Source organism: Salmo salar, chromosome ssa04 (genome assembly GCF_905237065.1).
Source record: "Salmo salar chromosome ssa04, Ssal_v3.1, whole genome shotgun sequence".
Lineage (NCBI taxonomy): Eukaryota > Metazoa > Chordata > Actinopteri > Salmoniformes > Salmonidae > Salmo > Salmo salar.
The window spans coordinates 70,032,931-70,055,021 of NC_059445.1; the positions used below are offsets into that span (position 1 = coordinate 70,032,931).

Sequence of the window (22,091 nt, forward strand, 5' to 3'; positions counted from 1 at the left end):
TAAACCTTCTCACAAACAGATTAACGGCAAAATGTCTCGCTTTTGATTTGCCCTCTGACAAACAGATCCTAGTCTTATCACACATATAAATGGCAGAATAAGATTAGGTGTGGTCTGTATATTCTTGCTGTATTGTACAGTTGATGCTTTTCCCTCCACTTATTCTGAACACGTGCATTTATTATTGTGCACTCTGCTTTCGATAATCCCACGTGATCATCTCAAATGAACAGAAATGCGTAAATCAACATAAAAAAATGTAGTATAATTTTTCTCACATGTATAATTTTCTCACGTTCTGTAATGTGTCGTGATGCCGTCATCAAACGTGCTCCAAGAAAATCAACAAATAAAGTTGGATTATATTTCAGAGGTGGCAACCTCCTTTATCCAACTCTTTCTACAGCTAAATGGGATTTACCCCTGCTGATTATGGGCTATGAATGCAAAATGTGGGTCCTTCTTCAATCCACAAATGGGAGTTGATGTTGTATTCTACCACTGTGGGCCCCCAACGGGCCAGAGTTGTGTTTGTGAGTCATCCCAAGACACTAGCATCGTCTCCTCGCCTCCAGTCATCCAGTGATGGAAAAAGTACCCAAGTGTCATACTTGAGTAAAAGTAAAGATACCTTAATAGAAAATGACTCAAGTAAAAGTGAAAGTCACCCAATAAAATAGTACTTGTGTAAAAGTCGAAAAGTATTTGGTTTTAAATATACTTAAGCATCAAAAGTTAATGTAATTACTTTAAATATACGTATCAAAAGTAAAAGTATAAATCATTTCAAAATCCCTATTAAGAAAACCAGATGGCACTATTCTTGTTTTTTATTTATTTACGGATAGCCAGGGGAAACCTCTATCACTCAGACAAACAAAGCATTTGTGTTTAGTGAGTCTGACAGATCAGGGGCAGTAGGGATGACCAGGGATGTTCTCTTGATAAGTGTGTGAATTAGACCATTTTCCTGTCCTGCTAAGCATTCAAAATGTAACGAGTACTTTTGGGTGTCAGGGAAAATGCATGGAATAAAAAGTACATCATTTTCTTTAGGAATATAGTGAAGTAAAAGTAAAAGTTGTCAAAAATAAAAATAGTAAAGTACAGATACCCCAAAATACTACTTAAAACCTCTTGAGGATACCGTAGGATAGGGGGCGCCACAGCGCATTTTGAAAAAAAATCGTTCCCATTTTCAACGGCCTACTAATCAAACTCAGAAGATAGGGCATGCATATACTTATTATATATGGATAGAAAACACTCTAAAGTTTCTAAAACTGTTTGAATGGTGTCTGTGAGTATAACAGAACTCATATGGCAGTCAAAACCCCGAGACCGATTGAAACAGGAAGTGTAATTCTGAATTGTGGACTCGACTTCATCACTTTGCCTATTAATCACACCGTGAGGAATGGTTCACTGAGCACTTCCTATTGCTTCCACTAGATGTCGCCAGTCCTTTCACAGTGGTTTGAGCCTTATAGAGTCAAAACTCAGTGAATGACACGAGTTTGAAATTGGTCACAGGGGATGGGCCATCACCATTATGACGCTGGCGGCCATGTCTGCCCCCACCTTTGGATACGGTTTTAAAGGCCATGACATCATCCCCCTCGAATCTTATTGGCTCTCTTGGTGTTAGAGGCCCTGAAGATTTATTTTATACAACGTTTGACATGTTTGAACGAACCTACATGCGCGAGCATTGCTTTTATTCTGAACTTCAGAGCTGCGCTTGGAGAGAGCCATAGGACGCGCTACCAACATCAGGCTAATGGAACGTGAAGTATGGACTTTTTGACCGAAAATACATCTGTTGTGGACCTGGGATGCTTTCTGATGAAGACAACTAAAGGTAGGCGATTATTGACAATATTATACAAGATGAGATGGTTCATGCTATTGCGTCCAAGATGGCGCCGAGCTCTGTATATTAGCTCATTTTCTGAGTATCGCATCTCCTTTTATCGCAAAGTGTGATTACCCAGTAAAGTTAATTTAAAATCTGGTATGACGGGTGTTCTCAAGAGATATTCATCTATAAATGTTAGATTGACAATATACATTTAAAAAATCGTTATAGTATAGTAATTTATTGAAATGCAGCATTGTTTACCGGGACGCTTTTGAGGGGAAATAATGAAGTCAACGTCAGACAGAGATGTAAAATGCTGTTTTTATATATAAATATGACCTTTATTGAACAAAAGAATGCATGCATTGTATAACATGATGTCCTAGGGGTGCCATCTGATGAAGTTTGTAAAAGGTTAGTGCTGCATTTAGCTGTTTTTTGATTATATGTGATGCAAGTGGTTGGTCGGAAAATGGCTATGAAGCTGCTTTTTACGATGGACTCATCTAATATAATCTAATGATTTGCTTTTCCTGTAAAACCTTTTTGAAATCGGACGACGTGGGTCGATTCAGGAGAGGTGTATCTATAAAAAAAAAAAAAAAAAAATTATTACTTTTTTTTTTAAATTATGATTTTTTTTTAATGCTAATTGGCGATATGATTTTTCGCTGGATTTTGATCCCGCTAACGGGATCAGATGCTGAAGAGGTTGTAGTACTTTTAAGTATTTTTACTTAAGTCCTTTACAGCACTACAGTCGCCCTACTTGGCTAAGGCTGAGTCCCAAATGGTACCCTATTCCCTATTTAGTGCAGTAATTTTGACCAGGACCTCTGGTAAAAATGTGTGCAGTAAATAGGGAATAGCGTGCCATTTGGGATGTAACCTTAGTCAATGGAAATGGATGGAAATGGATGCCTTGCACCAGATAATGCAGCTAAAGTAAACTCTAAGGTCTGGAGACATGGTGGCAACCAGACTAGATCAGACTAGATAAGACGGTACGAGTGCGGTGGGATTCCATTCGGTATCAGATGCATTACCAAGATCGGAGGGAATTTTCCCAAAATGTTCCCAAAATTCCCAAGTTTTCCAGAAATCCCAATAATGAAAACCTGGGGATTTGGGGAAAGTTACTGTAATTTTGCAACCTAAGTGGGAATCTACTGTACCATACCTTGACAATGTCTTCGTTAGACGACTTGCACTCTACGAAGGACGAGACGTCGGTGACGACACCACTCATTTCAATAGAGACAACTTTCACGGGAATGGCCACTGTTCGGCCAGTCAGTATCGCAGTGTTAATGATTTCGGTGTCCTGTAGAGTAGAGGGGGAACAAACATAAAACTGTGTTAGATAGTGTTCATCGCTATTATATTTCACTGGGTACTTCCAATATGTACTTCTCAAAAAGAATGTCCAAAAGAGTTCCGCTGGAAGCCATTCTCAGTGGTCGTTGGGTTTGATTTTCATCCATTTCATCACTCCAAGTACAGATGTAGGATCTTAACTTGAGACAGTTTGCTTCAGCAGGAAATGTGAATTATTATGTGGATTATAATTGGCATTATAATACACATTTTTGTAGGGGTTGATACATTTTTCTTAAGGGTAAATCAAGTCTGCAATTTCGAAGTAGAAATTACGTACTTCAGAAGCCTTTTTTAAATCTCAAATATACTACAAATTGAACATTTCCTGTACTGTACAAAGGGACTTTGTTTTTAAGTTTTCCCCTCCGAGCTGCATTCTGCTCCAAATAACTCTAGAACAAAAAGGCAAGAAGTTCACGTTGACTATGTACGCTAAGTAATTTGAGTTGTAAAGTGAAACATTCCTTCTTCATCAAGCGGATGAAAAAATGAAGGTGACAAAGGAAAGTATATTTGAATGCCCCAACTGTTACGGTTGTGTGGAGAGACGGACCAAGGCACAGCGTGCTCTGAGTTCCACATAATTTTTTTATGAAACTCACAAAACAAAAAGGAACAACCAACAAACCGTGACAACAGAGGTGCTACATGCACTTAGTCAAAATAAGATCCCACAAAACACAGTGGGGAAATGGCTGCCTAAATATGATCCCCAATCAGAGACAATGATAAACAGCTGCCTCTGATTGGGAACCATATCAGGCCAACATAGAAAAAACAACCTAGATAACCCACCCAAGTCACACCCTGACCTAACAAACATCGAGAATAAAAGGCTCTCTATGGTCAGGGCGTGACACCAACAAAACATAACGTTGTCCTAAAAACCTTTGTATCTGTCCTCACAATCTTGGTTACTGTTGGTGAATCTGTGCACTAAGGCGTCAAGCAATAGGTTACTGTTAGTGAATCTGTGCACTAAGGCCTCAAACAACAGGTTACTGTTAGTGAATCTGTGCACTAAGGCCTCAAACAACAGGTTACTGTTAGTGAATCTGTGCACTAAGGCCTCAAACAACAGGTTACTGTTAGTGAATCTGTGCACTAAGGCCTCAAACAACAACTATGAAGTCTAGTGTTGCTAATAAATGACTGAAATCTCATTGCTGGGGAATAAAAACTGACTTGAGAACTGATTATAAACAGGGCCAAGTCCGTCAGCAGATCTACACTTTTATCATGACTCCAGTGATATAGAAACAGCCAATTAAAATGCACACTGGTCCTTGAAATGGGCGACTGTTAATAAACTCATTATTTTGACGGAATGAATGTGAGCTATGCGGGGGTAAGGTGTTTGACTTTAATTTGTTTCCCTCGTGTCCCCCTAGAGAAAACCCAAATCATGTAAATGTTCCTTTGACTTCAATCAAAACACCACCATGCTCAAGTCTTGGAGGCAAAACAGTATTACTTATTGTGGTATAATCAAAAAGAATGCAGCATATAAAAGAGTATTAATGTTGCTTCTGGAGGCATGTATGTTGATGAGCTCCTTTAATTTGTAGTGCCCTAAAGCTGGCAATCAAATAGGAGAGTTTACTTGGCATGATACAAGCATATGTTCACTGACAATGAGTGCAAATTGTATGTTGTGTGTGCCCTTCGAAAACCAATACATACTGAATGAATTATTGCTGTCCATAGCAGGTCATCTCACAATATAACTTCCAAACTATTTGAAACCAGAACAATTTAAAGTCTAGAAGAATTCACAATGGTCAGGTCCTGCCCAAATCAAATTAGCTGGTGCACTATTTGAATATTGATGCCATTTTACCTGTTGATACATTTGTTCATAATACAATATGCTTATTAAGTAATTATCCAGTGAGGAACATGTGTTAACCTAGCCTCTGAGTTTATTGCTAAAGAATAGCCACTGCAGACCAATGACAGCCAACTAGGCACACACTGTTTAAATCAACGTTGATTCCACATCATTTCAATGAAATTACGTTGAACCGACATGGAATAGACGTTGAATTGACGTCTGTGCCCAGTGGGAGGTCCTCTGACATTGACAAATTATGGGACGGAGAAAAGAGCTCAACTCTTTTTCTTCTCAACAAACCGCAACTGCCACCTTATAGTAAAAAAATCATCCCATCCTCCCTCATGTTTCTTATTTTCACGTGCCAATGGTATTCTGTTGCCCAGCTAATATGCAACATTTAAATGGGGGGACCGAGAATTTATGGTGGCGGTAAGTGGTAGCCACAGTGTCCGGAGTAATGAGTGAGAGCTTATCGTGAACACAGTAGGGGGAGAGCTATCAATAACACGCAGGAAAGGATTTCAAAGTAATCAAACACTTTATAGCCTGCAAAACAACAAGGTTAACACTTTTAAACTCCATGCATTAAGACACACAGTAAGAAAAGGATCAGTTAGTGTAGACACAAGACACGACTACTCCAGGCCCAATAAACGGGACTGAGACAACTATCAGTCTAATACACTGCGGAAATGAAAACATGTATTATACTGCTCCTGGAACAACGACTAGTATTGTCGATTAATAACTACTAGTTTAGCTTCGTCCATGTGAACAGTGTTGTTTTAGATTTAAACAGGAGAAATGAAAGAAGCAGGGTCCACTTTAATCCAAGTAACCAAATGACAAGCAGTGAGAAAATGAATGAAGCTTGACAGCCCCACAGTTGTTGAGTTTTGATGGAGGCTTTAAGACCGAGCCGATTAGCCAGCGAATCATATCAAAGCCAAACCTCCGCTGCTTTCTGCGCCACGGCTCCCACTTCTTACTCCTCATGGAAATGATTGAAACGCCACGTCAGACGTGCAAAACGTGGTGTGTGTAGATGTGTGTGTGTGTTTGTGTGCGTGTGCCCTGTGACTTCGTGCCATGAGGACCTCGGCAAAGAAAACGGCCATGTTTTATTTATAATCTGTTCGCTACTGCGGCAGCATGAAGCAGTGGTGGAGCCAGCAACACAGTATCCCGCTATTCCCCTCCTCATCTCCCTCTCCACCTCTCCCATCCCTCGTTAATAAGAAGCCCCTGAGAGGGCTCTCTGACACGGGGCGGTAATTGCGCCAAGACTGTGGGGGCCAGGGGGACCTAGCTGGGGCCCTGACAGGACTAATGTGATGGAGTCTGATTTAACCACATCCTCCTGGAAGATGCTACTACTCTGCACTGTAAATTCACCCACCTCCTTCGTTCCTCCTCCCCCCTCCCTCGCTACTATCTCACCCCTCTCTCGCCTCCTCCTCCCCAGTTGTAGTGGCTCAGCTCTGGCTGGCAGTGAATCTGCTTAGCAAAGCTTTCACGTCTTGGGATTATTTTTTTTCTCCTTTTTATTTTTTTCCATCCCTCTAGCTCTCCCTCAAGCCTCCCTCCCTCTCTCCCTCGTTTGTTCATGCTAGGGCTAAATCAGAGAGGGGATTCATTTTGTGCACATGGCTTGCCATGTTCTTGTTTCATTTTTTTGTTACTCAAGATAAAATGCATCTTGTGTGTTTTTTTTCCCCAGATTGCCTCATCCTGCTGTCTCCCAAATCAGTGGCTGCAGAAAAAATTCTGATCTGAGCCTTCTGGTTTCTATCAAGCTCTCAGAGGATGTGTGCAATGGTAGACACAAAGTGCTGAGTGCATTATGTCTACCGACTTGCTGCTACTGTTACTGTTACAATAATTAGACAGAGAGACCTGAGAATGTGTGGCATTAGATTCTGCCTTGGTCAAATGGCACCCTATTCCCTATATAGTGCATTACTTTTGACCAGAGTGCTATGGGACCAGGTCAAAAGTAGTACACTATAAAGGGAATAAGGTTACATTTGGGATGCAACCTCTCTACACTACAGTACATGAAGCAGAAACAGTGAAACAAAGCAGCTGATAATGAATGAAATGGCGCAGGTTGCTTCGGCTATTGCTATTTTTTGCTATTCCCCACGCGTTGGCCTTTCTATGACCCCGGCTCCTTTCAGCTGAACTCCTATCCTCATCGCTGCCTGACCCCTCTAACAAAGCCCTCGAAGCACACCGCCAAGTCCGGTGAACACACAGAGGTCATGTTCCTCTTCGTTTATTAACCTCTGTAGTTGAGTGTGTTAAAAAAGTGTCTTCAGTACCTGGGTGCTTGCTTCTTTTCAACTTGTGGCATTTTAGACCTATATAAATATATGCGGGGCTGAGAGAACTAAGTGCCGTTATACATTTTACCCAAGCAGTTGAATTGTAATATCAAAATAATGAAGTCTCTCCCCCCCTAAAACTTCTAGAGACTTTCCACAGGCTCCCTTCACCAAGTAAGGGGAGGTGAAACCACACAGGAGGCGACTTGACCCTTCAGGACTGGCCCTCTACCTTCCTATTACTTAATTAATGTCCTTTGTTTCCACAATTGTTTTTTACTGCTTACTACAGCAATTGCCCCTTTTCATGAGATAGGAGTGGAGACGCCAGACAGACTCTTAGCATGATGTGCCATTACTAGGTGGCCTTGGTAGCCTTCTCTTAGCAGGTGAAATCATCATCGATCTAGTGAGAGAGAACCTCAAGTGTTGATAAGCATGGTTACAAATGACAATGGGGTCGAAGGTCCTTTGATGAAACTGGAGGCTAACCTATTGTCTTACGTGAGAGATTTGAATTGAATAGTTGTGGCAAATGTTACAATGGACAGATTCAACTGATATAAACATTATTATAGCATACCATATGTGATGTCACAGGTTACTCACCATGGAGAGTGGGATGATAGCCTGAATGTCCTTCTGCACCACGGTCAACTCAGTCACCACCTTCTCCGAGTCCGGAGGTGGGTTCTGGCCCCGGTAGTCGATGTTCCAGTTGATCCTTCTGGTGACCGATTGGCTGGTGAAGTTCTCCATCTCAAAGTCCAGTTGCATCACCTCGATATTGGCCAGTTCATCCCTGTGGGGAATGGAATAATTGAGCAATTAAAGCGTAATACATCAATAACAGCAATATGTTACCAAAAACACAGTAGGAGCCAGCACCAAATCCAGCATTTTATTCATTTACAAGGGGCTTAATGGGGGTCAGGGCTGCATTTGATCATTAAATATGCTAATGAGTAGACGATCGGCACAAGCAGCTGTTCTGTCATGTATTAAGCATTATGTATTGGAACAGTCAGCAAGTGAAACAATCAGGCTGCTGCTTGTGCGCATCTGTTGTTTGGGAATAACCAATGAGGTCCAGAAATATGCCATTACTATCTGCTTTTAGGAGCTACCTGACCAGGCATGAGATCCCCACACACATGCGTGAGCTTGTATTTCAGAGAGTTTTAGATTTTTTAGGGTGTTTATCAAGAGAGATTAACATGAACAGACGATAGGGAGGCAGGTAGCCTAGCGATTATAGCGCTGGTTCGCATACCTGAGCCGACAAGGTGAAAAATCTTTCCATTTACCCTTGAGCATGGCACATGACACTAGTTTGCTCCAGGGGAACCGTACTACTATGGCCGACCCTGTAAAACAATACATTTCACCACACCTACTCAGTGTGTGACAAAACATCATCTTATTTTTATTTGAAAATTGCAGTGCACCAACATCGTTCTAAAAATGCATAAATGAAGGAGGCATGTGAAGCCTTCACAACATCAGCCTCAGGTGATTCATCACCTAAATGAATGTGACTGAACTCTGGAAACTCCAAAAGTGAGTTGAACTTCTTACAAGGCGACCAACAGGTCTTTGATAAGCTAAGCTTTATAAAGACTTCACGGTCGAAACGTGACAGCTTTTTATAAAAGATCACCATGACATAGATTCCTAACCATTTGAGAAAAAACTGGATGACCCCCTCCCCCCATGTAATCAATGGGGCTGTCCTGACCAGCTGCGTGCGTTGCGAAAGTGAGCAGGCGTCCTAGATTTTTTTAAGCGTTGTCGGACTTGTCGTTACAATTTCTGATGCTTGCGCCACACGATCTGTCATGTCAATGGTCCGCACAACTTCAATCACACCCCTATTGTAATGTTATTGGCTAATTGCTTCTCATTCTGACGGGTCCAGTGTAGTGAAACAGCTTATTTTTTCCTTCAAACGTTCGCACGTGGCTAGTTACAAATATTATGGTTGTGGTCCTTTCTTGAGTGTTGTCTTTTCACTTTTTTGCATCTATTTACCTATCCAGCTAGCCAAGCAACTCATTCCCACCTCAATCTTTGGTAGAAGCAGTATACTATATTTATGATCAATATGTCTGTTTCCCACACGGACAAGCAGCCTACAGTAGATTTTCAATGTGATCATTTAGTACAATTCATCAGGGTTTCCCAAACTCGGTTCTGGGGCCCCTTCCGGGTGGCACATTTTGGTTTTTGCCCTAGCACTACACAGCTGAGTCAAATTACCAACTCATCATCAAGCACTGATTATTTGGGAAACCCTGCAATGCATCATCTGTACAAGATGTTAAAACTGTCTCAATGGATTTCAATGATCAGTCAATGAAACGGCAAAACCGGTTCATTACATTTCTATGGACATGGTAAGCTTTTCATTACATTTCCATAATCATTACCATAGCCCATATATGTGCATACGTACCAGCCAGTTATGACTAGCACACATGCAGTAGAGTGGTCAAACATACGATGTGAACAACCCCTCCTACCATTTCAAACATCCATTACTTTAACCACATGAACAGTAGACATGTGTACTCGCACACGTTAGTTTTACCTAGGCAAAGATTAACTTTCACCCCGTTTCAATCCATGCATTGTATATATACTAAAACATTCAACCCCTTCTACTTATAAAGGACTTATCTTCTTCTAAGATGGTGTAAAACTATTGAATCAATTGTGCAATGAAGTACCAGCAGACCAACATACTATATGTTTTATATACCACCATTACTATTGCTCCAAGCTGCGAAACCATCACATCTGAAAGACACATTCCGCATTGTACTTCGAAATGGGTTTCAGCAGTGTAGGCCTACAGTAGGTTCCCAGTTTACAAGACCATTACAGCCACACTCGACCTGGATCTGAAATGAACCATGCTGCTATCTGCCCTCGGCAGAGAGAAAATAAGTAATTCAAAGGGAAAATGCCAATGTCGTAATGAAGACTGGGAGCCGAGTCCCTATCTCCAGTACTGCACTCCTCACAAATGGCCTTACTGGAAATAGCATGATGAGAGCTGACAGCCTAAATGACTTCTGACTGTTTGTCTCAACATCACTCATGGAATATTCCTACTTATTTATCTATGACACTCCTCACAAAGCAGGTAGCTTGGCCAGACCCTCGACAACTAGCACTCAGAAAACCATACACCCAAATCGCTCATGTGCTGAATAAGAGTTACACAGGGGTGGAAATGGAGTCAATGCGCTATAAGGATATGTTGTGTGGGTGACGTGTCCTTTTCAAATGGAAGGCCTTGTGGGGTTAACAACGCCCTTTCTGTGCACCCTGGTTAGCTTTACTAGCCCACGCATAGACGTTTACATAAGTAGGGCTTCCATGCTCAGATCAGGCCCCTGCTGAGCTGATTAGCAGGATAGTTTCATTGTTTCATTGGGTCAACTCCCTCAGAGGCATAGCTAGTTATTTAACACAACACCACAGCAGGGTCCTATAGAACTTCAAGGGGAGGGATGCATTACTGAACAATATCTACCTGATCCCTCTCATTGATCACTGATGGGGTTGTGTTAGTGCTGTGTTTCTCAACTCCGGTCCTCGAGTACACCCAACAGCACATTTTTTGTTGTAGTGGGGCAGAACGTTGTAGTGCCGCACCCGAGCTGACAAGGCAGTTAACCCGCTGTTTCTAGGCCGTCATTGAAAACAAGAATTTGTTCTTAACTGACTTGCCTAGTTAAAAAATATGGATCCCCATTAGCTGCTGCCTCCTGGGGTCCAGCAAAAATGTATGCAGTTATATACAATTACAAAACCATTACATTACACAACAGATTTTACAACACATTAGGTGTGTGACTGCAGTGGGACCACAATGGAGAAGGTGAAAAGCTTCAAGTTCCTCGACGTACACATCACTGACAATCTGAAATGGTCCACCCACACAGACAGTGTGGTGAAGAAAACACAACAGCACCTCTTCAACCTCAGGAGGCTGAAGAAATTCGGCTTGGCCCCTAAGACCCTCAAAAACATTTACAGATGCACAATTAAGAGCATCCTGTCGGGCTGTATCACGGCCTGTTACGGAAACTGCACCGCCCGCAACCACAGAGCTCTCCAGAGGGTGGTGCAATCTGCCCAACGCATCACCCGGTGCACACTGCTTGCCCTCCAGGACACCTACAGCACCCGATGTCACAGGAAGGCCAAAAAGATCATCAGGGACATCAACTACCCGAGCCACGGCCTGTTCACCCTGCTATCATCCAGAAGGCGAAGTCAGTACAGGTGCATCAAAGCTGGGACCGAGAGACTGAAAAACAGCTCCTATCTCAAGGCCATCAGACTGTTAAATAGCCATTATTAGCCGGCTACCACTTGGTTACTCAACCCTGTACCGTAGAGGCTGCTGCCCTATGTATAGTTGAAGTCGGAAGTTTACATACACCTTAGCCAAATACATTTAAACTCAGTTTTTCACAATTCCTGACATTTAATCCTAGTAAAAAGTCTCTGTCTTAGGTCAGTTAGGATCACCACTTTTATTTTAAGAAGGTGAAATGTCAGAATAATAGTAGAGAGAATTATTTATTTCAGCTTTTCTTTCTTTCATCACATTCCCAGTGGGTCAGAAGTTACATACACTCAATTACAATTTGGAAAAATTGCCTTTAAAGTGTTTAACTTTGGTCAAACGTTTCAGGTAGCCTTTCACAAGCTTCCCACAATAAGTTGGGTGAATTTTGGCCCATTCCTCCTGACAGAGTTGTTTTTTTTGTTGTTATTCTGTCTCTCACTGTTCAAATAAACCTACTATTAAAATTATAGACTGATAATTTCTTTGTAAGTGGGCAAACGTACAAAATCAGCAGGGGATCAAATACTTTTTTCCCCCACTGTACGTTCATCTCTAGGAGACAGAACATGTCTCCTTCCTGAGCGGTATGACGGCTGCATGGTCCCATGGTGCGTACGTGTCACGTCCTGGCCAGTATATAAGGTTAATTGTTTTGTAGTTTGGTCAGGGCGTGGCAGAGGGTATTTGTTTTATGTGGTTCGGGGTGGTGTGTTTGTTAAAAGGGTGTTTGGTTTAGTATTTCCGGGTTTTGGTTTATGTCTAGGTAGTTCTATGTGGAGTCTAGTGTGTGTATGTCTATGTTTGGTTAATTGGGGTTGGGACTCTCAGTTGAAGGCAGGTGTTGTCTATCTGCCTTTGATTGAAAGTCCCATATATTAGGGTGTGTTTGTGTTTGAGTTTTGTGGGTGATTGTTCTGTGTTTCGCCTTGTGCCTTACCAGACTGTTTTTGTTGATCGTTCGTGTTTTGTTATTTTGTACGTTCATTTTGAAGATAATTAAAAATCAAGATGAGCATTCACGTACCTGCTGCGGTTTGGTCCTCATTCACCGACAACAACGTTGACAGAATCACCCACCACCAAAGGACCAAGCAGCAGAGGAAGGAGCAGACGGAGTTCGAGTTGGACTGGCGGGAGAAGTGGACTTGGGAGGAAGTTCTGGACGGGGCCGGACCTTGGCACCAGGCTGGGGATTATCGACGCCCGCAGTGGGAAATTGAGGCAGCCAAGGCAGAGAGGCGGTGGTACGAGGCCAAGTACGCGCTGAAGGAGAAGCACGAAAGGCACCCCCAAGAAAAATTTTTGGGGGGGCACACGGGTAGTTTGGCTAGGCGTAAGAAGAGCCGGAAGCCAGCTACTCGTGGTTATATGGAGGAGCGTATGGGGTGGAGAGCGCTATGTTTCGCTGAGGAGCGCACTCTCACCCATACGCACGCACAGTCCGGTGCGCGTTATTCCAGCCCCTCGCAGGTGCCGTGCTAGAGCGGGCATCCAGCCTGGTAGGAGGATGCCTGCGCAGCGCATCTGGTCGCCGGTACGCCTCCGAGGACCAGGCTACCCAACTCCCGCTCTACGCACGGCTACCATCAGGCCCCTGCACAGCCCAGTCTGCCCTGTACGGGCACCCCGCTCGTACAGGGCTACTAGTTCCATCCAGCCAAGACGGGTTGTGCAGGAGGTAAGATCGAGACCGACTGTGCGCCTCCATAGCCCTGGGTTTCCAGCTCCTGTCTCTCGTGCGGACCCGGAAGTGCGTCAACCCAGTCCGACTCGTCCTGTTCCCGCTCCCCCGCACTAGCCTGGAGGTGCGTGTACATAATCTGGTAAGCCCAGTACCAGCACCACGCACCAGGCTACAAGTGCGTCAACCCAGCCTCGCCAGTCAACAGTCTTCATCAGAGCTGCCCGCCAGTCAACAGTCATCATCAGAGCTGCCCGCCAGTCAACAGTCATCATCAGAGCTGCCCGCCAGTCAACAGTCATCATCAGATCTGCCCGCCAGTCAACAGTCATCGTCAGAGCTGCCCGCCAGTCAACAGTCATCGTCAGAGCTGCCCGCCAGTCAACAGTCATCGTCAGAGCTGCCCGCCAGTCAACAGTCGTCAGAGCTGCCCGCCAGTCAACAGTCGTCAGAGCTGCCCGCCAGTCAACAGTCGCCAGAGAGGTCAGACTGCGCTGAACTGCCGGAGTGGTCAGACTGCGCTGAACTGCCGGAGTGGCCAGACTGCGCTGAACTGCCGGAGTGGCCAGACTGCGCTGAACTGCCGGAGTGGTCAGACTGCGCTGAACTGCCGGAGTGGTCAGACTGCGCTGAACTGCCGGAGTGGTCAGACTGCGCTGAACTGCCGGAGTGGTCAGACTGCGCTGAACTGCCGGAGTGGCCAGACTGCGCTGAACTGCCGGAGTGGTCAGACTGCGCTGAACTGCCGGAGTGGTCAGACTGCCCTGAACTGCCGGAGTGGCCAGACTGCCCTGAACTGCCGGAGTGGCCAGACTGCCCTGAACTGCCGGAGTGGCCAGACTGCCCTGAACTGCCGGAGTGGCCAGACTGCCCTGAACTGCCGGAGTGGCCAGACTGCCCTGAACTGCCGGAGTGGCCAGACTGCCCTGAACTGCCGGAGTGGCCAGACTGCCCTGAACTGCCGGAGTGGCCAGACTGCCCTGAACTGCCGGAGTGGCCCGAGTGGCCAGACTGCCCAGACTGTCCCGAATTGCCAGACTGCCCAGACTGTCCCGAATTGCCAGACTGCCCAGACTGTCCCGAATTGCCAGACTGCCCAGACTGTCCCGAATTGCCAGACTGCCCAGACTGTCCCGAATTGCCAGACTGCCCCGACTGCCCCCGGCGATGCCAGACTGGCCCGACTGCCCCTCGGCGATGCCAGAGTGGCCCGACAGCCTGGAACGGCCGGAACCAGAGCCACCTCCAGAAATAGGTGGGTTGGGGAGGGGGGGTGTAGCACAGTGCCGTCGTTGACGGCAGCCACCCTCCCTTCCCTCCCTTTAGAAAAGGGGACTTTTTGTTGGTGTTGCTTGGGGTTATTTTTTGTTAAGGTGCTTCTGGGGTAGCACCTTTAAGGGGGGGGTACTGTCACGTCCTGGCCAGTATATAAGGTTAATTGTTTTGTAGTTTGGTCAGGGCGTGGCAGAGGGTATTTGTTTTATGTGGTTCGGGGTGGTGTGTTTGTTAAAAGGGTGTTTGGTTTAGTATTTCCGGGTTTTGGTTTATGTCTAGGTAGTTCTATGTGGAGTCCAGTGTGTGTATGTCTATGTTTGGTTAATTGGGGTTGGGACTCTCAGTTGAAGGCAGGTGTTGTCTATCTGCCTTTGATTGAGAGTCCCATATATTAGGGTGTGTTTGTGTTTGAGTTTTGTGGGTGATTGTTCTGTGTTTCGCCTTGTGCCTTACCAGACTGTTTTTGTTGATCGTTCGTGTTTTGTTATTTTGTACGTTCATTTTGAAGATAATTAAAAATCAAGATGAGCATTCACGTACCTGCTGCGTTTTGGTCCTCATTCACCGACAACAGCCGTGACAGTACGATTGTTTGTACAGATGAACGTGGTACCTTCAGGTGTTTGGAAATTGCTCCCAAAGATGAACCAGACTTGTGGAGGTCTACAATTTTTTCTGAGGTCTTGGCTGATATCTTTTGATTTTCCCATGATGTCAAGCAAAGAGGCACTGAGTTTGAAGGTAGGCCTTGAAATACATCTACAGGTACACCTCCAATTGACTCAAATTATGTCAATGAGCTTATCAGAAGCTTTTATAGCCATGATATCATTTTCTGGAATTTTCCAAGCTGTTTATAGGCACAGTCAACTTAGTGACCCGCTGGAATTGTGATACAGTGAATTATAAGTGAAATAATCTGTCTGTAAACAATTGTTGGAAAAATTACTTGTGTCATGCACAAAGTAGATGTCCTAACCAACTTGCCAAAACTATAGTTTAACTTCTTATGGATGGTGGCAGTATTGAGTAGCTTGGATGACTGACGTGCCCAGAGTAAACTGCCTGCTACTCAATCCCAGAAACTAAGATATGCATATTATTAGTATATTTGGATAGAAAACACTTTGAAGTTTCTAAAACTGTTTGAATGATGTCTGTGAGTATAACAGAACTCATATGGGAGGTAAAAACCTGAGAAAAAATCCAAACAGGAAGTGGTTTGTAGTTTTTCAATTGATTCCCTATCCAAACTACAGTGTCTGTGGGGTCATTTTGCACTTCCTAAGGCTTCCACTAGATGTCAACAGTCTTTAGAACCTTGTTTGAGGCTTCTACTGTAAAGTGGGGATGAATAAGAGCTCCTGGAGTCAGAACACTGCCAGCAGGGCATGCGAGCTCACGTGAGAGTTAGCTCAGTTCCATTGCATTTCTGAAGACAAAGGATTTCTCCGCTTGAAACTTTATTGCGGATTTACGACAAAAACATCCTAAAGATTGATTCTATACATCGTTTGACATGTTTCTACGAACTGTAATGGAAATTTTTGAGTTTTCGTCTGACCTGCGCGTCGTGAATTTGGATTTGTGAACTGAAGGCGCGAACAAAAAGGAGGTATTTGGACATAAAGGATGGACTTTATCGAACAAAACAAACATTTATTGTGGACCTGGGATTCCTGGGAGTGCATTCTGATGAAGATCATCAAAGGTAAGTGAATATTTATAATGCTATTTCTGACTATTGTTGACTCCAACATGGCGGATATATTGTATGGCATGTTTTTGTGTCTGAGCGCCGTACTCAGATTATTGCTTTTTCGGTAAAGCTTTTTTGAAATCTGACACAGCGGTTGCATTAAGGAGAAGTTTATCTAAAGTTCCATGTATAACACTTGTATTTTCATGAACATTTATGATGAGTATTTCTGTAAATTGATGTGGCTCTCTGCAAAATCACCGGATGTTTTGGAGGCAAAAGATTACTGAACATAACGCGCCAATGTAAACTGAGATTTTTGGATATAAATATGAACTTTATCGAACAAAACATACATATATTGTGTAACATGAAGTCATATCAGTGTCATCTGATGAAGATAATCAAAGGTTAGTGATTCATTTTCTCTCTATTTCTGCTTTTTGTGACTCCTCTCTTTGGCTGGAAAATGGCTGTGTTTTTTTGTGTGTAGGCGCTGACCTAACATAAGCATATGGTTTGCTTTCGGGGTAAAGCATTTTTGAAATCAGACACTGTGGCTGGATTAACAAGACATAAAGCTTTAAAATGGTGTATAATACTTGTATGTTTGAGGAATTTTAATTATGAGATTTTTGTTGTTTTGAATTTGCCGCCCTGCACTTTCACTGGCTGTCGTCATATTGATCCCGCTAACGGGATTCAAGCCATAAGATTAACATGAAATTTGTGGAGTGGTTGAAAATGAGTTTTAATGACTCCAACCTAAGTGTATGTAAACTTCCGACTTCAACTGTCCATAGACATTGAATCACTGGTCTCTTTAATAATGTTTAAATACTGTTTTATTAACTTCATATGTATATAGTGTATTCTACTGTATTTTAGTCAATGCCACTCTGACATTGCTCGTCCTAATATTTATATATTTCTTAATTCCATTCTTTTTCTTTTAGATTTGTTTGTATTGATATGCATTGTTAGATACTACTGCACTGCTGGATCTAGGAACACAAGCATTTCGCTACATCCACAATAACATCTGCTAAATATGTGTATGTGACCAATAAAATTTGATTTGATTTAATAGACAACAAAATATGTTCCACCTCTTCCACACTCACTTTTAGGAATTACAAATTACAATGCTTGTCTTTCTTAATTTGGTCAGTTATGCATGGAGTGTAGGTTCAGAATGTTGTTGTTGGCATGTCATGGCTAAGTGTGCTAATCTTGCTAATAAAAAAAGTAATTCAAGTAGTTTTATGATGAATGAGCCATTTGATTCAATGAACGATGGAGCAGAGTTTGCCTTTTTGCACAAATTTTCAGTATATGAATGTTATCTACAACAATGTCATAGAACGGTAGGAAGCAGCCTTGTAATGTCCTGTACTTGTGGTCCAGAATGGCACAGGATTTTTGCCCCAGGAATCAAGATGTTTCTCACCATAGAGCTGCTGATGATGACAGCTGGTTTAGAAGACCCCACGAGAGACCGATGGGAGCCCCGATGGTCCCCACCTATCTTTCAACAATTACACTTCACCCCATGCACCAGGAATATTCAGCTACCAAACCTGGGTTTAAATTCTTCAAATAGCCTACAGTTCCAAAGCTTTCCATTTCTTCTAGTAAGAGTTTGCACAGATATAACATTTACCTATAGATTAGCCTTAGAAGAAGAGAATGAGATGTGCCAGGGAAAATAAATTATTGCCGTAAAGCTTTCTAGTCAGAGAGAATGCCTCTCCACAATTGTTCCTTTGAATCAATAGTTACAATTATAAGTTAAGAGCAACATCCGTGAGAGAATACCAACTCGACCCAGTTAATTGCTTTATCAGTTGTTTAAAATTTGTTAGCCGGCAATCAATTTCAATCAAATCTGATTTTCCCTTCGTCTCCACAGGGACATGGGAGGACACTGCATTTACAAAATGAATATTGCCATGATTAGGAAGCCATTGGAAAATATCGATGTCTAGTACAATGCATAGTGAGAGGTGAGAAAGGATCAAGACAACAATAAAGTGCTAAGCAGTGCTAAAGCTGGATGTAAATGTGCCTGCGCTTAAAATAAATTCCGGCGTGGGGGATTCTGGAGTCTTCTTGGTAAGCAACGCTGGTGCTAAAAGGTGAATTAGTCTCCCAGTGTCTGGCGGAAAGCAGACTGAATTAGCTGGGTTTCTGTAAAGCACTTTGAGATATCAGCTGATGTAAGAAGGGCTATATAAATACATTTGATTTGATTTGATTTGAACCAGGTTTTGCCTGTATTTCCATTCTGTTTCTCTTTTATCCTGAAAAACTCACCAGTTTTTAAAGATTACAAGCATACCAATAACATGATACAGCCATCACTATGCTTGAAAATATTGGGAGTGGTACTCAGTAATGTGTTGTATTGGATTTGCCCCAGGACAGAAAGTTAGTTGCTTTGCCACATGGTTTGCATTATTACTTTAGTGCCTTGTTGCAAACAGGATGCATGTTTTGGAATATGTGTATTCTGTACAGGCTTCTTTCTTTTCACCCTGTCAATTAGGTTAGTATTGTGGAGTAACTTCAATGTTGTTGATCCCTTCTCAGTTTTCTCCCATCATAGCCATTAAACTAATTGTTTTAAAGTCACCATTAGTCTCATGGTGAAATCCCTGAGCGGTTTCCTTCCTCTCCGGCAACAGAAGGACGGATGCCTGTAACTTTGTAGTGACTGGGTGAATTGATGTACCACCCAAAATGTAATTAATAACTTTTCCATGCTCAAAGGGACATTCAATGTCTGCTTTAAAAAAAAAATACCATCCTACCAACAGGTGCTCTTCTTTGAGAGGCATAGTAAAACAACTCATCTTTGTGGTTGAAATTCACTGCTGTGTGGGGTGCAGAGATGAGGTAGTCATTCAAAAATCATGTTAAATACTATTCCACTATTCCAACATTATTCCACACAACTTATTATGTGACTTGTTAAGCACATTTTTACTCCTGAACTTATTTAGGCTTGCCACAACAAAGGGGTTGAATACTTATTGACCAAAGACATTTCAGCTTTACATTTTTTATTAATTTGTACACATTTTGAGAAACATAATTCCACTTTTACATTATGGGATATTGTGCATGGGCCAGTGACCAAAAATCTCAATTTAATCTATTTTAAATTCAGACTGTAACACAACAACAAAAAGGAAAAAGTCAAAGGGTGTGAATACTTTCTGAAGGCACTTTGAAGTGGGTAAAACAGTATGTAAACATTAAAGTGACCAGTGGTCAATGACTATGTACATAGGGCAATAGTCTCTAAGGTGCAGGGTAGAGTACCAGGTGGTAGAAGGCTAGGTAACAGTGACTAAGGTTCAGGGCATGGTACTGAGAGGAGGCCTGATATTGGTGACTATTTAACAGTCTGATGGCCTGGAGATGTACTGTCTCCGTCTTGTAGATGGTAGTGGGGTGAACAGGCCGTGGCTTGGGTGGCTGAGGTCCTTGATGATTTTCTTGGCCTTCCTCCAGCATTTTGTGACACTAGGTCCTGTAGATGTCCTGTAGATGTCCTGCAGATGTCCTGCAGATGTCCTGGTGATGTGCTAAAAAAGGGGAGGTCAAAATTCTGATGAACATTTTCTTGTTTGCTTATGGCCCTATACAGCTCGTTGAGTGGGATCTTAGTGCCAGCATCGGTTTGTGGTGGTAAATAGACAGCTACGAAAAATATAGATGAAAACTCTCTTGGTAAAGAGTGTTGTCAAATGAAATAAATTTTGATTGGTCACATGCGCCAAATACAACAGGTGTAGACTTTACAGTGACAAGCTTACTTACAGTGCCTCCAGAAAATATTCACACTTCCTCGACTTTTTCCACACTTTGTTGAGTTACAGCCTGAATATCAAATTGATTACATTGAGATTTTGGGTCACTGGCCTACACACAATACCTCATAATGTTAAAGTGGAATTATCTTTTTAGACATTTTTACAAATTAATAAAAAATGAAAACCTTAAATGTCTTGAGTCAATAAGTATTCAACGCCTTTGTTATGGCAAGCCTAAATAAGTTTAGGAGTAAAAATGTGCTTAACAAGTAACATAGTAAGTTGCATTGACTCACTCTGTATGCAATAATAGTATTTAACATGATTTTTGAATGACTACCTCATCTCTGTACCTCACACACATTTTTTTAATACATTTTGATTTAAGGCTGTAACACAACAATATGTGGAATAAGTAAAGGGGTATGAATACTTTCTGAAGGCACTGTATGAGCCAATTCCCAACAATGCAGAGTTCAAAAGTAAGAAAAATGTTTGCTTAATAAAAAAAAAAAATAGTAAAACAAAAACAAAAGTCTACAACTTATCATGGGGTATTCTAACTTAGGCGAGCAGAACCTCTTGACTTCTATTAGAGATCGTGCACCAGCTGTTGTTAACAAAGAGACACACACCTTCGCCCTTTAGCTTACCCGACGCTGCCGTTCTGTCCTGCAGATGCATAGAAAAACATCTATATGTATTTTATCCATGTCCATGTTCAGCCACAACTCCGTGAAACATAGGATATTAGGTCCCGTGTGGCTCAGTTGGTAGAGCATGGCGCTTGCAACGCTAAGGTTTTGGATTCGATACGAAATGGACCAGTATGAAAAAGTATGAAAAATGTATGCAGTAACTACTATTGTAAGTCGCTCTGGATACGAGTGTCTGCTGAATTACAGTTCTTCAGGTCCCATTGATAGGACAGTCTCGAACGGAGCTCATCCAGTTTGTTCTCCAGAGATTGTACGATCGCCAATAGAACGGACAGTAGCTGCGGTTTATGTACTCGCCAGCGCAGCTTCGTCAGGGTGCCCACACATCGCCTCTCTTACGCCGCCTTTTTCTTTTCCAGGGTGAGCAGTATGTCCTGCACCTCCGACTTGTTGAAGTAGAAATCTTAATCTAAATTGAGGTTAGTGATCTTTGTTCTGATGTCCATAAGCTCATTTCACTCACAGGAAACGATGGTAGAAACATTAAGTACAAAAAAAGAAAGAAAATAATAAGCCAAATTGGTCAGGAGCTTGTAAAACGGCTGCTATGCAATGCAGCACCATTCTCCCCAGGAGAATGGCCTACCACTGTTGTCGTCAGAAAACTTGATGATTGAGTTGTGTTCAAAAAGAATGTTGAAGCAAGCATTAAAAAAATGATTTATACTTTGATGAGCTCAGTGGTAAGATGCATAACGACCTTTGAAAAAAAGACATAGCTGCGTGTGACGAGTGAGATACTGGTGTGCACCAATCAGAAGTACATGAAGAACATGAGTATGTCGGTGGTATTAACCACCAGCTCCTCAAATAACTTTTTCACATTAACATGTTACATATTCTTTACATTAAGATGAACACTTATAATAATTGCATGTTGTCATAACAACTCCGAAGTCCTTGACAACACAGAGAATCACATGGTGGACATTAAAAGCATTGACTATTCTTAGTTCCTTGTATAACGTACATGTCACCAAGCTATGGAAGAAAGTAATGTTTTCATCTAGCAGGAAATGTAAAATGCTCCCAAGTGCTGTGTTTGCCCAGAAAATTGATCACGCTTCATGATTGAAGATGACAATATAATCTATTATAGGCCTAGATTTTTTGCTAAACCATGTC

General features: G+C 42.5%; 1 protein-coding gene across 2 annotated transcripts in view; it reads right to left on the bottom strand.

Annotated features, from left to right (window-relative positions):
* Positions 1-22,091, bottom strand: part of tmem132e (transmembrane protein 132E) — a 367,148-nt gene that overhangs the window by 22,456 nt on the left and 322,601 nt on the right. For both annotated transcript variants that reach the window (XM_014197869.2, XM_014197868.2), the window contains exons 4-5: positions 8,015-8,207; positions 3,042-3,185 (exon numbers count right to left, since the gene is read on the bottom strand). In XM_014197869.2, the coding sequence (XP_014053344.1) occupies positions 3,042-3,185; positions 8,015-8,207 (337 nt within the window). The remainder of the gene's footprint in view (positions 1-3,041; positions 3,186-8,014; positions 8,208-22,091) is intronic.